General features: G+C 42.6%; 1 protein-coding gene across 1 annotated transcript in view; it reads left to right on the forward strand.

Annotated features, from left to right (window-relative positions):
* tenm2 (teneurin transmembrane protein 2) overlaps positions 1-16,068 on the forward strand; it is a 101,342-nt gene that overhangs the window by 80,681 nt on the left and 4,593 nt on the right. The window contains exons 12-29 of the mRNA XM_035668984.1: positions 147-293; positions 575-785; positions 2,251-2,370; positions 3,860-4,121; positions 4,399-4,666; positions 5,869-6,012; positions 6,966-7,215; positions 7,662-7,682; positions 7,819-8,048; positions 9,519-9,673; positions 9,965-10,066; positions 10,375-10,548; positions 10,893-11,530; positions 11,873-12,048; positions 14,182-14,417; positions 14,538-14,834; positions 15,081-15,638; positions 15,737-16,006. Coding sequence (XP_035524877.1) covers positions 147-293; positions 575-785; positions 2,251-2,370; positions 3,860-4,121; positions 4,399-4,666; positions 5,869-6,012; positions 6,966-7,215; positions 7,662-7,682; positions 7,819-8,048; positions 9,519-9,673; positions 9,965-10,066; positions 10,375-10,548; positions 10,893-11,530; positions 11,873-12,048; positions 14,182-14,417; positions 14,538-14,834; positions 15,081-15,638; positions 15,737-16,006 — 4,259 coding nt within the window. The remainder of the gene's footprint in view (positions 1-146; positions 294-574; positions 786-2,250; positions 2,371-3,859; positions 4,122-4,398; positions 4,667-5,868; positions 6,013-6,965; positions 7,216-7,661; positions 7,683-7,818; positions 8,049-9,518; positions 9,674-9,964; positions 10,067-10,374; positions 10,549-10,892; positions 11,531-11,872; positions 12,049-14,181; positions 14,418-14,537; positions 14,835-15,080; positions 15,639-15,736; positions 16,007-16,068) is intronic.

Here is a 16,068-nt window from a genome sequence, read left to right on the forward strand (position 1 = left end):
TGTGTGTGTGTAAGAATGTGTGTGTTCCTCTATGTATCATTGATGATCAAACAAACAAGCATCACCCTGCTTCTCTCCCATCATCCTCCGCCTTTTCCTTCCTTCTCACCTCCCTCCCCCCCTCTTCTCCTGTCCTCTCCTTACAGACGGCTGTCCTAACTTGTGCAATGGGAACGGCCAGTGCACCATGGGACAGCAGAGTTGGCATTGTGAATGCCAGACAGGCTGGAGGGGCCCCGGCTGCAGTGTTGCCATGGAGACCTCCTGTGCTGACAACAAGGACAACGAAGGAGGTGAACTGGGTGGAGTGGGAGAACATTTTCTGTAAAATTGTTATAAGTGCAGCTCTTACTTTGGAATGCCTCTTGCAAAAAATGCTTGTGAAAGAAAAAGGATAAAAGAGAAAATAATTAAATAAAACAAGAATGGCAAAATTAAACTTTTCTCTGCGAAAGAATCAAACGCAATCAAAATATTAAATCAAGAAAAGGAAGAAGTAGGAGTATCTTTTTTACATTCCTTGCCATTCTTACTCCACACACCACTCACGTTTGTTCTTTTTTCTGTCTCTAAGATGGACTAACAGACTGCATGGACCCAGACTGCTGCATACAGAGTCCCTGTCAGAACAGTCCACTGTGTCGGGGCTCCCGGGACCCTCTCCAGGTCATCCAGCAGAGCCCGATGTCCCAGCCCCGTGTCCGCTCCTTCTACGACCGCGTCAAGATGCTTGTGGGCCGGGACAGCACCCATATCCTCCCTGGGGAAAACCCGTTCAACTCCAGGTATGGCAGGAAAACACACATACACAGGCTACAATCAGACATTGTTAGTATGCATAGCACCCTAAACAACTAGAGACTTCAACACCTACATAGACCTGAAAGAGTTTCTTAGTTAGGAACTGTATTGTCTACATTGTGACAAAATGTCTTCAGCTTCATTGCACAGCGAGCCTGACAAAGCTACCCATAGACTTCACAGATCTGAGTTACAACTTTAAAACCAAGCTTGTAGTTATAACATTTCCTTAAAAACACAGTAAAACAGCAATTAGGGCAGCTTTCAAAAGATAAAGGGACTCTTTTCAGTGAAACAGAATATGCGTGTATGGTGTCATTTTAAGAGGGATTTGAAGAAATTGTTCAAGAATTAGATCTGATAACTAAAATATAGACGTGCCTTATTGAGTTTTGAGTCTATAGAGAACCCCCTCAATTTGGAGCTGTAGAGAACCCTCCACTCACAACAGACTAATTTGTCTGAAACAAAGTTTTTGCCAAATGATATGCAAACACACTCTGGATATTTTGACCAACTAAACCGTTCAAGTACACTTTCATATTATGCAAGGGATTAACTGATCGCCCCAAATCACATTTTATTTGATATAATTATGAATGCGGCATGACTCATTAAAAATGTTTGACAGACACATTAATATAATACATTTAATACAGGAATGCAGAAATAGAGCTAGGAAAATATATCTTTTTATTTGACTTTTCTTTAACTTTCATAATATAGGCGCAGATTGTACATGTTGCTTTTTCATTGTGTTTGCCAATAATGTCAAATTGTAATGATTGTACATGCCGGTGAGATTGCATGTTAGAGAATATGGCTACTTTGATGCTCTTTGAAGTTTTGACATTTATGGGAATAAATATGTGCCAAGAATGCCCCTAACTTTAGATTCAATAACAAAATATCAAATAGACTTCAGAATGGTTCACAGAGCCAGCCAAGACCTTAACAAATCCCAGAGCCAAAGCAGACCAAGCCAAGATTCCCCGTAGATTCAGTAGAGCTGCGAAAGTCTGTCCATGGTGCTGATTCTTGTCTGCATACATTTACACATGCTGACATCAGATGTTTCAAAGGAAATAACTCATCAAAGTGATGATGCTGTGATATAATTATGTTTAAATGTTATTCTATATGTACCAGTTCTCGAGGGTGCAAACACTCACACACACACGAACACGCTGTCATACACAAACATACACACATATCCATCTACATTGTCATGCTTTGTTTACATGATTGACGTGAGCTAATGTAGATGGCGGGGGTTGCTGATTGTTTCTAATTAATGAGTGGTGGAAGACCAGAGCAATAAATGAATGGGCAAATTGGATGATTGAAAGATGGTGAGATTAATCAAACCAGATGATTGATGGTTTTAGAAGGCTGGGTTGATAGATTGACTATCGCTTTCTCACTCCTGTCTCTCCTGTCTTCTTCCAGTTTGGCATCTCTAATCCGGGGTCAGGTGTTGACTACAGATGGAACCCCTCTGGTGGGGGTGAACGTGTCTTTTGTCAACTATCCCCACTACGGATACACGCTGACACGGCAGGATGGAATGTATGTACAACAGCTACCCAGCACTCCTTGCTGAAACTCTGAAATTACCTCACCACATAGGCTGTATTATAAGATTAGATTAGATTAGATTAGATTAGGTCATATTAGATTAGATTAGATTAGATTAGATTAGATTAGATTAGATTAGATTAGATTCGATAGATTAGAAAACTATAATTGGAAAGTATAGGCTGTTGCAGCCACAAATAATTAGATACAGCAAAGGAAGAGCAGAGTAAATGTGTTTACCAGAATGACTCAAATGATAATTAAAACACTACAATCTCCTCAGTGAAAATATATTAATAAAAAATACTAACTAATAACTGAAATGAAACTAATTTACATTACAATGAAAACATGAATAATGCAATATATTGTACAAGTCAAATATTTATGAACATTTGCTGAAAATAGAACTTGTTTTCATAATTGATCATGTTTTATGTCAGGTAATATAAAACACAGTGTTCATTCAAAATAAACACGTAACAGCAAGTGAAACCAAATAATAGGTTATCAAAGAAACCTTTAAGCAAAGGGGGAAAACAACCTTGAAATTGAGGATAATGCTTTGCTTTAATAGCCATTTTCCGAAAAACATCTGGTTAACTCACCTGACGTGTCTTTCTATTTCTTTTGCAGGAATTCCAGTTTTCAGGGACTTTTAGGCAGTTTTAATTTGAGTTCTCTGTCCAATTTCCCCCCTAACAGGTTATACTGAATTTAAGTCTGGCTGACATCCATAAAATGTTATTTCAAATTTTGATTCATTGGTTCTTTAGACTGACCTCTACTCATTAAATGTGCAGTTTCTGTGTTCCCTGTCTCAGGTTAAGCACTCTTCTCCTATTATCAATGCTTCCTTTGCAGCATTTTCTCCCAGTTAGGCCAAGCTGATGCCGAAACATCTGAACTCCTCGTAACATTTAATTGATCTTGTATTCCAGGGGCAGTTACTCACTGGTTTCACAGACTTGTGACTTGAATGAAAATGTTCTGATGTCCCTGCCTGACCTTGTTTAGTTTTGATGAGTGCTATTTTCTTCCAGTTGTTAGAGGCCACAGCAGCTCCAGACACTTACAAAGCTCTGGCCTTTTGCCATGGCAAACATGTGTATGTGACCTATTTCTGTACTAATTATTATCCCACAGCTGTTAACCATAATTTGATGACTAAAGGTTAAAGGAGAACATCTAATAGAATCACTTCTACACCAAGACCAGTGGTCTAACATCGTTCTAACTTTAAATGTTGTGTACACAGCCTGTCTAGAAATATATGTTGTAAAGGTTTGTTGTACCATAATGAAATAATTAAAAAAATCTATTCCAGGTGTTTTTTTGTTGATGAATTATTCCTAAAGCAGTGGAGTAAATATTATATTAGAAGAAACAAACACTGACAGTGTATGAGTCCAGATAACCATCCACCACAGCACTCCCCATCTGTACCTCATTCCCATCCTCTTCTTGCAAACCTCTCCAGGTTTGACCTGATAGCTAACGGTGGTGCATCACTGACTCTGCGGTTCGAGCGCGCCCCCTTCCTGAGCCAGGAGCGCACCGTGTGGCTGCCCTGGAGCCAGTTTTATGCTATGGACACTCTGGTGCTTAAGACAGAAGAGAACACGATCCCGGGCTGTGACCTGAGCGGCTTCGTCAGGCCTGACCCTCTTGTGATTGCATCCCCTCTCTCCTCCTTCTTCAGCTCCAAGCCAGGGGAGAAACCCATCATACCGGAGACACAGGTGCAGTACCACTGACCTCTGGCAGCCGGCTAATCTCCCTTCTGGTTGCCTCGCTCTCTTCCCACTCTCCTGTATGCCTGTCTCTTGTAGCTTTCTCCTTTCGCTTTCATAGCTTTTCCCCCATTTGTTCCCTCTTTCTCTATTTCTTTATTTCATCCATTGTTTTTTTCCCTTTTTTGTCCTTCAGCCGTCAGTGGAAGCGTGACCCCCATTACTCCCTCTCTCTCTAATCCCCCCTAATCCCTCTCTCCTGTCATCTCCTCTTTTTGTCTTCCAGGTGCTGCATGAGCAGATCGAGGTGCCTGGCACAAGTCTAAAGCTGTGCTACCTAAGCTCCAGGACACAGGGTTACCGCTCCCTGCTCAAGGTGACCATGACTCCAGCCGTGGTGTCCATGGGCCTGCTGAAGGTTCACTTGATGGTAGCAGTGGAGGGCCACCTCTTCCAGAAGTGGTTTCACGCCTCACCCAACTTGGCTTACACCTACATCTGGGATAAGACCGATGCATATGGGCAGAGGGTCTACGGGCTTTCTGAAGCTGTTGGTGAGTGGAAGGGATGGATGGAAACTATGTTGGGAGTTTGGGCCATTTTTTCCCTCTGGATTTGATAATTTAGCAGCAAGGCCAACATTGGCTATGACAAAGGGAGAGAGTGCTAATTAGGGAGCCTGAAGGAGAGATAATATGCCAGAAATCCAGCCTTCATCCACTATGCAGTAGAGCCACAGTTAAGTGCTTTTTTCATACGTCTATTTTTCATTGAAGCTGCGTGTGGTTCAGTCAGCCAGCCGTAACTGTGGTGAAGGGTTATTAGCCATCAGGGTGAGTTAGCAGTTAGCTACTAGAGCAGCAAGCAAGAGTCCAGGGGAGCCTCGGTGCTATTACATTCTGCTGTCACAGTCACTCACAGATGCTGTCAGCCAAACACTGCTGTCAGGCCACAGATGCAGTGGACATCTGGGGCTTCAGTGTGGACTAAAATCATGAGGGGCATACTGTTTGGGAAATCACATTCACTCAAACACACCATAGCTCCCTAGGGTAACTGTAATTTTACATCTCTCAAAGAATTTCAAACATATACACAGTTTACGATTAGGTTATGTTTTGGTAACCTTTGGTACAAATGTAGGTTGTTTGTGGTGAAGCTGAAAAGGTGCTGGCAACAGCACTCATTGTGACTCAAGTGGGAGTTGATGTGTTAAAACACTTTTCTTTTTAATAAGTAGGCACACCCCAGCACACATGTGCATTCACACGTACACAATATGCGTACACATGCATCCAAAGAGTCTCAACATATCTACCTCATCTCAACTCATTTCCCTTCATTACTGCCTTACTACATCTAGCTAAATCAACTGAGATTCTGTCAGCACATGTGGATGACTGAGGCATAATGTTTCCACCAGCAGAGTTTACACCGTGGCAACCGGAGCAACCTGTAGATTTAAAGGTCCATTGGGCAATCTGTCCAATTAACAAGGTTTTTAATTGATTTGGAAGCATGTGAGAGTGTTAGTTAGGTGTGAGAGCAGAGTTTGGTACAGGTGCTAACTAGGTTCTCTGTGTATCACACATTTCACAACTTAAATGAAGTTTGGAGGTTATGCTCTGATGAAGTTTTGCATAGCCTCTCTTCCTCTGTGCTTTCTTTCATGTTTTGTATTCCCTCTTTTTATTCATCACTTCCGCTTGTATCCCACCTCTTTTTTTCTCCCACCTCTACCCTCTCCTATATGTAGTGTCAGTGGGCTATGAGTATGAGTCCTGTGCCAGTCTCATCCTCTGGGAGAAGAGGACAGCCATTCTGCAAGGCTATGAGCTGGATCCCACAAGTCTGGGTGGCTGGTCACTGGACAAGCATCATATACTAAACACGCGCAGTGGTACGTAAACAAACACCCTCATATTCCACACAAATGTGCACAGACTTTTCCTCATTGTCCTTCTAGTTTATATTTAGCCAGTTCCCCATGTGTAGCAGGTTTACAGTACTCTATATCTCACTAAACCTGCTATTGTCTTGGGGAGGGTGTACACCACACTGTGTTTCCTGTGGTTCACATGGAGTTGCCAGGCGCTTTTTTTACCTGTCAAGGAGGATTTTCACAGGAAAAAGCTTGTGTTGTCTCACTTTGTTTGACTCCCTCATGCACTTACGTCAGACCTACTGAGTAAAAATGTGCACCGACCAAGGGGGTCGGGGCAAAGGTACTTATCAAACAGATGAACATAACACACATATAGATACACAACTGTTTTGATTTCACATGCATTTTACTTGATAGCAAAATATATTTTTACTATTCAACATTAATTTTACATGTCCATCGCCCTTTGTTATTTTGCAGTTGAAACTGCATAGATAGCCCTTACCAATCCCTTACAATGTTAACAACAATGAACATAGGACTGCTACTATCACTATGATAACATGCGCACATTGACAACCCAACAATGGTGATGTTCAGCAAGTATACTGTTTACCATGTTCACCATCTTAGTTTTGGATGACATGGATGTCATTAGTTTAGTATTGGACAAATAAAAAAATTGGCTAGAGAGAGAGAGGAAGAGTTAAGGGATCACCAATGTTATTAAAATTCATCAATTTTGTGGACCTTGAATGGCAAGAATCCAACTGTTGTTTAGATATTTTATCAGTCTCTGTATAAGCGGTTGACCAACCAACAAGCTGACATTACCATCCCCAGTAGTTGTATAATAGTATGATCTATCAGTTAAATAGTCACTAAACTCATAATGTTTCCAAAGATCCTCTACTAGAATAGTGGTCCAGCGTCTTATTTTGTTTCTCTACATCCTCTCTCTTGTCCAGGCATCCTTCACAAGGGAAGTGGTGAGAACATTTTTGTGACAGAGCAGCCCCCGGTAATCACCAGCATCATGGGAAACGGCCGAAGGCGCAGTATCTCCTGCCCCAGCTGTAATGGCCTGGCAGACGGCAACAAGCTGCTGGCACCGGTCGCTTTGGCAATGGGCATTGATGGCAGCCTCTATGTTGGGGACCTCAACTTTGTACGCAGGGTCTACCCATCTATGAACACAACTGGCATCCTGGAATTAAGGTAAAATCCAAAATCAATTTTGAAAATAAAAGGAGAAAAGAAAGAAATAAAACAATAATTAATTAGAAAGCAAATTCAGATTTAGAGGCTTTCTGATGTTGCAGGAAAAATACTGATAGATACAAGAAGGGCTGATTAGTTTTAAGTAAGATGTAAGGAGAATAAGAGGGAGGAAAGGCTCCAGATGTTTTCAGTACATATAATAACATGCAGGATTGCATCCTTACTTGAAACAGAAAAATAAGGTGTGACACTGGGGATGACAAAACTGAAGTAGAAATATACACTGTACTAGATACCATTTCTCCAGGGTGTTTTTACCCATGGTTAAATTTTGCTGTTCACACCACAGCCAGCTTTGTGTTGCTCTCCGTAGGTTGCTCTCCACAGACTGTGTGAATTAACATTTGTTTTGTTGTGCTTTTATCTCGTTTTCTCCCTTGAAGGAACAAAGATTTTAGACACAGGTAAGATCCTTACGACGATAAATTAAAAGTTTCTAGTGCAGATTCCAGCAAAAATAGCAAAAACACTCAAACCTGTCTTCAGTGAAAATACAGAATACTTACATAACTACTAATACTTTTTTTTCTGTCTCTGCAGTAATAACCCAACCCATAAGTACTTCCTGGCAGTGGATCCAGTATCTGGGGCTTTGTTCATCTCAGACACCAACTCCCGCAGAATCTACCGTGTTCGTTCATTAACGGGAGGCCGCCTGTTGTCAGACAATGCCGAGGTGGTGGCTGGGACAGGGGAGCAGTGCTTGCCCTTTGATGAGCGCTGCGGTGATGGCGGAAAAGCCACCGAAGCAACACTTATGAGCCCCAAAGGTGAGCCACTGACAAAAGAACAACTATTTTGATAAGTGAACAATAATTTTAGTCAATTATGGAGAAAAAAGGTTGACATTCTCTGATTCCTGCTTCTAAAATGTGAAGGTTTACTGTTTTTCTTTTATATCATTATAAATTAATGAATATGTCTGTATTGTTGTTGATGAAACAAAACATTTGAAGATGTCACCTTGGGCTGTGGGAAATTGTGACCGGCATGTTTAATTATTTTCTGACATTAACCTTAAAAAAGGAATTCATGGCTGGTTTTATTTTTATTCATATATTATAACGAAACTAGTAGCAGTCCAAGGGCGGTATATATAAAACCCATCATCTATGTATTCATTATTACAGAACCATGATTACAGTATTATCATTGCATTTAAGTTGAGTTGTTAGATTTCCCTGTTCAAATGATGAATAAAAATAACTATTGGAAACCCCTTTGTGATATAAATATAAAGTGGAGGCCCCTTAAATTTTCCTTGATCAGAATGTATGTTTTTTTCACAATATGCCCAACTTGTGACTCAACTAAAGCAGGACAGAGACAGAAGGAGGTTATAAACCAGGTTAATGTTAAACTTATTAATGGAATTATTTTTGTGGATCATTGGATCTTAGAACATTGTGACACCAAACTGTCAAGGATGTCACACTGTCACATTTCCTGTCATTGACACAAGTGTGTGTACATGTGGGACTGCCGATGTTAGTATATATACAGTATGTGTGTGAGAGTGTTTGTGAGAGAAGATGGGAAAGACGGGTGAAGACAATGAGCCAGTGATTCCCTCTTACCTGTCACGGGAAAAGTCTGCCAGCACACATCAGCTCGCCCTCTCTATGCCTGTTTCTCCTCCGTCTTTCTCTCACTATCTCTCCTTACCTCTCTCTTTCTCTTTCTCATTTGCTCTGTGCCCTTCGCTGTATCCTCCATCTGTTGTTGTGTATCTCAGTGTCTCTAGAAGTTATTTTGGGGCACAGTTGCCTCGAACAAACACACCTGTCTGAATGCCTGCTGCCTGTTACACCGACAAGGCTGACACAGCACCACTGGTAAATGCTAAAAAAGAGAAAAGCAGAAACAAATGAAAAGTAGAATGGTGGTGGTGAAAAAAAAGCAGTGGGGAGAAACTAAGGCGGGAAGTAAAGTGCAACAGATCACTTGCCTCTCCAAAGAATCTGCTTGCAGTCTACATTTGCCCTCTGGGAGGAGCATGAGCTCAGCTCCACATCCCGATGACTCATCCCAAAACTAACACTTCTCTAACAGTTCAATGCCCGTTCCATCACTTTGTTCCCTCTCATTCGATGAAGCATTGAGCAATTCAGCTGTCAGGGCTGCTATCCGTTTTCAGCCAGTGGAAAGAGTGAAGTTTAATTGACTTAAAATGTCTATGGGTAGCCTGCAGCATTTGAGTTATGAGTCGTCACTCATGGTGTGCATCTTCACTTTGACAGGTATCGCAGTGGATAAAAATGGGCTGATGTACTTTGTGGATGCCACCATGATCCGTAAGGTCGACCAGAACGGCATCATCTCGACTCTGCTGGGGGCCAACGATCTGACTGCCGTACGGCCACTGAGCTGTGACTCCAGCATGGACGTCAGCCAGGTACGTCGATTAGGAGGAAGTACAGAAGAGACGAGAGGTGATGGTGACCTAACAGCCCCATGAGTGCTGAGTTTGACAATTGAGTGGACACGTGCCAGCCATGAGGTCAGGGAGAGACTGATTTAGGGAGGGATTAAAGAGTTCATGGATAAATGAATGGATCAAAAAAGAGTGAGGACTGCAGTCACTTAAAAAATGAAGAATAGAGTAGTAGAAACCTCGGCATCCTTTCAAAACGCCTCCCTCGGCATAGATACTGTCTCATGTATGACTTTTGTTTCTGCCTCCCAGGTGCGTCTCGAGTGGCCCACGGACTTGGCAGTAAACCCCATGGACAACTCTCTCTATGTCCTCGAAAACAATGTCATCCTACGCATCACTGAGAACCACCAGGTCTGTATCACAAGGCTGGATCACCACTATAAAACCCTTAGGATGGACACTCACTATAGGGTCTTGACAAATTTAGGTCCCAATTAGGCTTTCTCAGGCCAATTTCGAAGTAAAAGCTCAACCCCTTACATAGTTAGCTAAGTTTTGCAGTGGTGACAACATTACTGATTTATTAGCTCTAGGAATATTCTACTTTCTGGAATCTTATTTCATTGTGGAAAGTTTAATTTGCACTGTTTCAATAGAAAGCCACCACTAACTCCCCATTGTTTAATTATAGATGTGACATTCTCTGTTGTTGCCTACAGGTAAGCATCATAGCAGGTCGGCCCATGCATTGTCAAGTGCCAGGTATCGACTACAGCCTCAGTAAGCTGGCTATACATGCAGCCCTGGAGAGCGCCACAGCCATTGCCCTGTCCCACACCGGCATCCTCTACATTGCTGAGACAGATGAGAAAAAGATCAACAGAGTGAGACAGGTATGAGATGGAGAACCACTGTACACAGTTGTTTGGCTGTCTGGTTATTTTAGAATTAATTTGTTGGTCTAAAGTTATTTTGTTGGCGAGCAGAACTGACAGCACAGCTGGCCAGGTTGTGTGGGTGTTTTTTTTTTTTTTTTAAAGATATTCTGAAAGTGTTTCAGATCTCCAGATATTACATTCAGTTCAGGCACTTGTACGTTTTTCCCATTCCTCTGTTTTGATATCTCAAAATGAATTTTGCTTTTGGTAATAAATTTTCTTTCATTGAGTGACTTTTTTTCCAATCTCATCATTAACCGACTCTCGTCTTCCATTTCCTGTCTGTGCATTTTTCTTAGGTGAGCACTAATGGAGAAATTTCTCTCCTTGCTGGTACTGCCTCCGACTGCGACTGCAAGAATGACGTCAACTGCAACTGCTTCTACGGTGATGATGGCTACGCCCCTGACGCCGGATTAAACTCCCCCACTTCCTTGGCTGTGTCCCCTGATGGGACGCTTTTCATCGCAGACCTCAACAACATACGCATCAGAGCTGTGCAAGCCAACCGGCCCGGTCCTGCAGTCTCAAGCATTGGGTATGGGGGATCTGCACAGTATGAGGTTGCATCGCCAAGGGAACAGGAGCTGTATGTCTTCAATGGGGAGGGGCTTCACATCCAGACAATTAGCCTGGTGACTGGGGAGCCACTGTACAACTTCACCTATGGTCCTGATGGAGAGCTGGCCATGCTGGTGGATAACTGCAACAATACAATGAAAGTGAGAAGAGACGGCCTGGGCCAGGGAGGTGGAGCTGGCCTGCTCAGACTGGTGCTGCTGCCTGAGAATCAAGTGGTGACCCTGGGACTGGACCCCACTGGGGGGCTACGCAGTGTGTCAGCCCTGGGCCAGGAGGTGGCTCTGATGGGCTACAGTGGCAACACAGGCCTCCTAGCTACCAAAGCTGATGAGACTGGATGGACTACATTTTACCAGTAAGTGTTGGTGGGAAAGTATCTGTGTGTTTATTATATTTCCTTTACTTTTCTACATATCTGAAATACAAAATTAATGAGTTTCACAGGTTTTATGTGCATGTTCCATTGCATTCCCAATTATTTATCTGACACCTCACATGGTGTACTGCTGCCCCCCAGTGTTAGCTTTTATAACTACAGCCAATTCCTGTAAAATTACCTGTTCTGCTCCTCTGGCAGTGTTTTTGTGTATGTGTGTGTTTGGGTGTTTTGAGTGTGTGCACATGTATATTTTAACATTTATGCTTTACAAGTGTCCCTCTCTTGCCAGTCAACACACTGCAATCTCTCATCTCCCAGGTATGACAGTGAGGGTCGCCTGACCAATGTGACATACCCCACGGGCATGGTGACAAGCCTCCACCGTGAGATTGAGCGCTCCATCAACATCGACATTGAGAGCTCCAGCAGAGACGATGATGTCACTGTCATCACCAATCTATCCTCTGTTGAAGCCTCGTACACTGTGGTGCAAGGTAGAGAAACACTCAGCACTTCCAGGACATGCAGTGGAAAATGAGATGGTCATGAATTTTTTAATGGTTGTAAAATAGCAGACTATGTGGTACAAAGGTGAACAAATGCTGGGATTAAGTCACGAACATAGGGCAATATAAATTAAAATTCAGTATAAAAGTAGATTTATGTAATCCTAAAAAAGTGGGTCTGTTTGTACTGTATGTTTTGCTTTGACGAGACACATCCAGACTCTAGAACTACTTAATCTTAGTATTCAAAAACATAGCCCTCCTCTGTGATGGTGAATATACGCTGGCCTGACGACTCTAATTGAAAGTCTTGTAATATTCACTCTGTTATGTGCATGCTCCAGGAGATTATTTTCATCCCCTACCCATATCCAGCCCTCTCCCACTCCCTCTTACAGAATAAAATTACCAATATATAGTTGTTAATCCCAGCTGGGATCATCTTGCTTTTGAATATCATCACAGCAAAATTCATTAACTCATGTAGAGTGAATCCTCCTCATCCGTCAAGCTTTCTCCTCACACACACACACACACACACATCAACATACAAATACAGCTCTCAACCAGTTCCCATGATCCCTGAGCTTATTTGCTCTGTTTAGAGAAGAGGGAGAAGAAGGAGAATAATTGTCTCCCTTCCCTTGACCAGTGCGAGTGGCGTGACAGAAGTATGAATGCAGGCTGCGGACTGTATAAGTCTGAAGGCCTCAGAGAGAATAAGTTGTAGATGTATTCAGTGATCCACCTGCGTTGCGGGCGGAGACGAGGAGAGTTGCTCAGAGCGCTGTAAGTCATTTAAGGTTTCCACCGCACTGTGTGGGTTTCAGCACAGCTCTCTGCTGACATACTCACTTAACCATCTCCCTCTCTTTCCGCTCTTTCTCGTTCTCTTCATTAACTCCTGCACAGTGAATTCTCCTTGGCCCTCAAGCTCTCATTTCTCTCTCTCCTTCCCTCTCCCTCACTTCTGTTTTATTACGAGGTTGTTCAGACAGAGAGAGCAGAGGAGATTTATCTAAAGGCTGTTGCTGCCAAGTCAATGGAAAGAGCTTCACTTGTCTGTTTGAGGCATTGTTAAAATGTGCCTGGAGCTTTATTACAAATTGGCCTTATGGATTACTGTCATTTATGGCAGGGCTTCAAAGGGAGACACCATCTGATCTACTCACCTTTTGTAAATTAAATAAAAAAGCTCCCCCCTCTGCATCTGGCAGATATTTCTGAGCCGAAAATAATTTTATCTTACTTTGAATCACATCATTGTGATCAGGACGCATGTTTTCAGACATCTGAGGAAAAAAATTTGCCTCAGCATTAGACATGGGCTTATCTGTTTCCATTCTTGTGTTTGAGAGTGAGTCATTAAAGTGTAGAGATAGGAAGATTGTAGAGAGATGTCAGTTTAGCCTGACTACTTTCATTCAGAATATTTCAGAGTTAGTAGGAATAGGAATCAGGTCCATAAATATTTTATGGACATGATTCCTACTGACATGAGCCGCTTGGCTTATTATTGGACTTTCCCTTTTCTAATAAACAACATTTTTTAGAAAGAAGGGTATATAGAAAACTGGCAAAAAGTCTAAAGCTTATGTGTTTCCTTTTTCCTCCTTTTTAACTTAACCTCAATGTAAAATGTAATGAGTTTTTTTTTGTTTTGACTGAACTTAAATTAGGCCATCATGCATTGTCAGTCCAAAAGAAAAGAAAAGAACACTGGTATATTTTGAATTTTGGATCAAGATATTTTACCCAGCTATTATAATTTTTTTCAAATCTCATCAAATCAATAACATTGTCCATTACCCAATGTGCATTCCTCCTTATCAACCCCATGACCCATTACCATTTTTGTCACATGGATCCAGGTCAGTTAACTCAGTAAGGAACCTTCCTAACCAAATAACACATAAAAGCATATAGTACTTTTTTTTTTAACCTAAATTGAGGGAACAATCAAGCAGCACTTTTTTATTGACTATGTCTGACCCCAATCAAATACTTTAGGTTTGGAGGCGTTCCATTCCATTAGGAAGTATTTGAGGGCTAGAAATCATCTGATCCCCCGCAGTGGCTGTTTTTCTTGCCTACCTTACATCTGTTTGTTTCCCCCTACAGACCAGGTGAGAAACAGCTACCAGCTGTGCAACAACGGGACCCTGAGAGTGATGTACGCTAATGGTATGGGCATCAGCTTTCACACCGAGCCGCACATCCTGGCAGGCTCTGTCAGCCCTACGATTGGTCGCAGGAACATCACCCTGCCCACTGACAACGGCCTCAACTCCATCGAATGGCGTCTGCGCAAGGAGCAGACCAAGGGCAAGGTCACTGTGTTTGGAAGGAAGCTAAGAGTGAGTTGACCTTTTCCATTTTTCATGTTTTTAAAAATAATTATTTAACACACTTAACATGTTTGCATAAAAATATAAACATTTCCTCAAATTAACCTTCCCATTTTCCCTTTCCTTTAGGCTCATGGTCGTAATCTTCTCTCCATTGATTTTGACCGCAACACACGCACAGAGAAGATTTATGATGATCACAGAAAGTTCACGCTGCGCATCATGTATGACGCTCAGGGCCGACCAGCTATGTGGTTGCCCAGCAGCAGCCTGGCAGTGGTCAATGTGTCGTATTCTACCACCGGACAGCTTGTCGGGCTGCAGAGGGGGAGCATGAGTGAGAGAACCGAATTTGACCCACAGGGACGCATCCTGTCTCGCTCTTTTGTGGACGGGAAGGTGTGGAGCTACAGCTACCTTGACAAAGTAAGTACATTTATCTTAAATATTGTCATCTAGATATAAAATTATACCAAGGCAAGGCAATAGCAGTAACGAATAGTAATTTGAATTGCAGAATTGAGTAAAATAATACATCATTTTCATGGTTATGAAGATTCAGATTTATCAGCTGAGAGCAAATTACTCCTGGTGCTATTTCACAGGAGGCAAGTCACCCATTGATAATGGTATTAAATTAATCCGTATTTCTGCCTCCCTCTGTGCTTCCAGTCCATGGTGTTGCTCCTGCAGAGCCAGAGACAGTACGTCTTTGAGTTTGATGCCTCAGGTCGGGTCACAGCTGTCACCATGCCCAGTGTGGCCCGCCACACCATGTTCACACACGTCTCAGTCGGCTACATCCGCAACACCTACAACCCCCCAGAGAGCAACGCCTCCATCATCCATGACTTCAGTGAGGATGGCAGACCTCAGGCCACGCATTACCTGGGCACCGGCCGGCGTGTCCTCTACAAGTACGGCAAGCTGGCAAAGCTGTCAGAGATTGTGTACGACAGCACTGCAGTCACTTTCGGCTATGATGAGACAGCTGGTGTGCTGAAGATGGTCAACCTGCAGAGCGGGGGCTTCTCTTGCACCATCCGCTATCGCAAAATGGGCCCACTTATCGACAAGCAGATTTACCGCTTCAGTGAGGAGGGAATGGTCAACGCTAGGTTTGACTACACCTACCATGACAACAGCTTCCGTATCGCCAGCATGAAGCCAGTTATCAGTGAGACGCCACTGCCTGTTGACCTCTACCGATACGACGAGATCTCTGGAAAGGTACAGAAATGTTGTTCTTGTGTACTATGTCTTTTAATCTTTTTTGAGCGATAGTGTACACAATTGCCAGAGGACTCACCCTTTCTCTAAATCTACAGGTGGAGCACTTTGGAAAGTTTGGAGTCATTTACTATGACATTAATCAGATCATCACCACAGCCGTTATGACACTGAGCAAGCATTTCGACACCCATGGTCGCATCAAAGAGGTGCAGTACGAGATCTTCCGTTCACTCATGTACTGGATGACAGTGCAGTACGACAGCATGGGACGGGTGGTAAAGAGAGAGCTCAAAATTGGGCCCTACGCCAACACCACTCAGTACCGTTATGATTATGACGGAGACGGACAGCTCAGTGGCGTCAAGGTGAATATACTGTGTGGAGAGTTGGTATATTGTGAATTTTTTTTTTTTATCTTACCTTTAAA

The sequence above is a fragment of the Morone saxatilis genome, unplaced genomic scaffold (assembly GCF_004916995.1).
Source record: "Morone saxatilis isolate NCDOM2014 unplaced genomic scaffold, NCSU_SB_2.0 Contig22, whole genome shotgun sequence".
Classification (NCBI taxonomy): Eukaryota; Metazoa; Chordata; class Actinopteri; family Moronidae; genus Morone; species Morone saxatilis.